Raw genomic sequence first — 2,809 nt, forward strand, 5'->3', positions numbered from 1 at the left:
TGCATGAATATATTGATGTTACAACATGTTGCTTGCTATAAATACAATGCCCAATATACTGGTAGTAGTATGTGGTGGATCGACTACTTACTACCAAGGTCACCCCCAATATCTACAATAAAAAGTTTCACATGTAACTCAACATAATACAAAATACACAGTTAGATTTGTTGTTTGTATACAGTACAATACATTGCATATGTGCAATTTTCCCACATTGAGTATTTATATTCCTGAAGATAAAACCATACTAGTTTTCGTTTTACAAATATCAATTCCATAATAATAACTTGCAAGGGAAGGAAACACAGGAGGGAGGCGATGGGGGGTAAAAGACGCGTTTCGGATGGGGGGTGCTTATGGTCGAGCTCTCCTCATACATGTTCACAAAATCGACTACATGCCCTGATGGCATCTCGGTGGGCTTTCAGATAATTCAGCGATTTGATTGGTTCCGCTTTTGTCATTCCACGTTCTGATTGGTTCATCTGCAACGAAAACCGGACGATCCGGATACGAGGCGACACCGTCAGGTTTCGCGCTGTCCAGTTGGGGAAAAGGATGCGTACAGTCGAGACGCGGCCACCAACGTCAGTGACGAATAGCGCGCCGTCCAAGACGGAGGCCGCCGCGAGGAAACGTCTTGCGGGGTTCCATGACGTTCATGCGGAAGGCAAGGCGTACCTGGCGGACAACATGTACATTCGATCGGGGTATCGCGTTGACTACTCCTTGACCCACTGCTTCTTGTCCCTGTTCGAACTCCACAACGAGACTTGGAACGTGTGGACGCACATCATCGGGTCGCTCATCTTTGCCGGACTCATGTATAGCGCGTTCAACATGGAGATACCGACGCATTTATGGACGTACGACGATGGCACGCATCCCTTCTTTGAACCGAACAACATCTTGTACATGGAGAACGGCCGCCACACGATGCACCTATTTGCGCGAATCGTGCTGTCCCCGACAAAGGTCCATCACGCGTTGGAGTATGTGCTCGACACACGATACCAAGAAATGCTATCGAAGCAACTGCACGTCGCGAGCGTCATCTTTGGGCACACCATTGCTCAGATCCCGAGCTTGCAGCGCTTCCATGAGATCCTTGACAGCCATGCCGAAGGAATCTCGCACACCGTGTCCGAGCAGCTCTTCCACCTGCACGACGAATTGACTGTGCTGAAGGACCGCCTCGGACCGTCCTTTGACGCACTCACCAAGAGCATGCCGCTGAAGAGCGTCGTCGGTTCGTACACTCAGGTGCACGGCATGAAGCAGTCGTTGCAGTCTCGCCTGGACGCGCTCTCGACATACCTTCGACAACTGGATACGAACGACTACCCGGCGCTACAGTTTGTCCTGCAGGAATTTCACAGTGTTACCGACAGCGTCAAGAACGGCCTCCATGCCATATCGGACGTGACGCCGTCCAAGCTCGCACCGATGCTCGTGGTCGGCAACTGGCCCATCAAGGTCTTCATCGGGAGCGCGGTGATTTGTCTCACGCTCAGCTCCATCTACCACCTGATGTGGGTACAGAGTGCTGCGGCGTCGGTCGTGTTCATTCAACTCGACTACTCGGGAATCATCCTCATGATCGCGGGGTCCTTCTTTCCGCTCATCTACTACTCGTTTTACTGCACCCCGACGCTGCTGTACATGTACCTGGGGATCATATCCAGCCTCGCCATCGGTTGCCTCGTCGCGTCGCTGTGCACCAAGAACCAAAAGGTTCGCAGCGGGATGTTTCTGTCGCTCGGGTTTTTCGCCCTTGTCCCAATCGGCCATTTGGTGTGGAAGCATGGCGTGTGGGACGATCACATTCAAATTTTTGTCAAGCCGCTCCTGGCCATGGGATGTCTTTACCTCGTCGGCGCCGCCATTTACGGCACCCGGTTTCCCGAGCGGTATTTTCCCGGCCATTTCGACGTGTGGGGCCATAGCCATCAACTGTGGCACATTTGCGTCGTTGCGGCCGCCTTGATCCATTACAACAGCGCCATGCAGCACTACGAGTGGCGGTGGCAGACTGGGTGCGCCGTGTAACTCGAGCCCCGCTATTTTTACACTTTACCTTGTCCGCCGCCTCTTTGTACAGAAGATCAATCCACTTCGGCCGTCGTTGAGGTGAAGGACTAAGACAAGATGACGCACCACGCAACAATCGATCGCTATGACGCGATTGAGCCAAACCAGGACGTCCTCTTCGATAATATGACAGATGCATGCTTGTGCCGTCCATGCTGCGTTTGGACATGCAAGGTGATCCGGGGAAATTGAAGTGATCAAGGATTGCACACGTACTTGAAGCTTGTGTGAACTAGAACGCTCTGTCACGCGGGTTCCAACGGGACTCGAGCTTTCAGCAAGCCCACACAGGTTCCATCGAGAACGTCGAGACTCGAGCCTTGGGCGAGTCTAAATTTGGCTCACAGTGTCGATGGCGTCGCGTCTTCATCTTCGCATGGAGGCGCACACGCTCGCTTCGACATGGTCGCTGCGTTCCCGTTTGTGGGTACGACCCACACGAACCACCAAGTGACAGTCGACCCTTCAATGGTTTTCATTGCTAGACCTCAACGTTCGCCGCAACAACCTCGCGACGCGATTGTTCGGGTTGTGGCACGCGAGGCGTCCCAAGGTATCTCCGGACGGCGTACTCATCCACACTCACACGTCTTTGACATCTTCACCGTCATGCTTGAAAGGGCTTTGAAGCGGGATGCCAACTGCTGCTGGATGCAGCCGGCGGGCGAGCTGACCCCCGACAAGCGGTGAAGTGCCTCGTGTCGACGTTGGGGCG

At 53.3% G+C, this 2,809-nt stretch overlaps 1 protein-coding gene across 1 annotated transcript; it reads left to right on the forward strand.

Annotated features, from left to right (window-relative positions):
• Positions 1-561: 561 nt before the first annotated feature.
• Positions 562-2,443, forward strand: H310_08788 (hypothetical protein; the record flags this gene model as incomplete). Its single annotated transcript, XM_008874660.1, has 1 exon — positions 562-2,443. One exon carries the CDS (start codon positions 562-564, stop codon positions 2,050-2,052), a length of 1,491 nt encoding a protein of 496 aa, XP_008872882.1. The 3' UTR covers positions 2,053-2,443.
• Between the last annotated feature and the right edge of the window lie 366 nt (positions 2,444-2,809).

Source organism: Aphanomyces invadans (assembly GCF_000520115.1).
Source record: "Aphanomyces invadans strain NJM9701 unplaced genomic scaffold supercont1.18, whole genome shotgun sequence".
NCBI lineage: Eukaryota > Oomycota > Saprolegniomycetes > Saprolegniales > Verrucalvaceae > Aphanomyces > Aphanomyces invadans.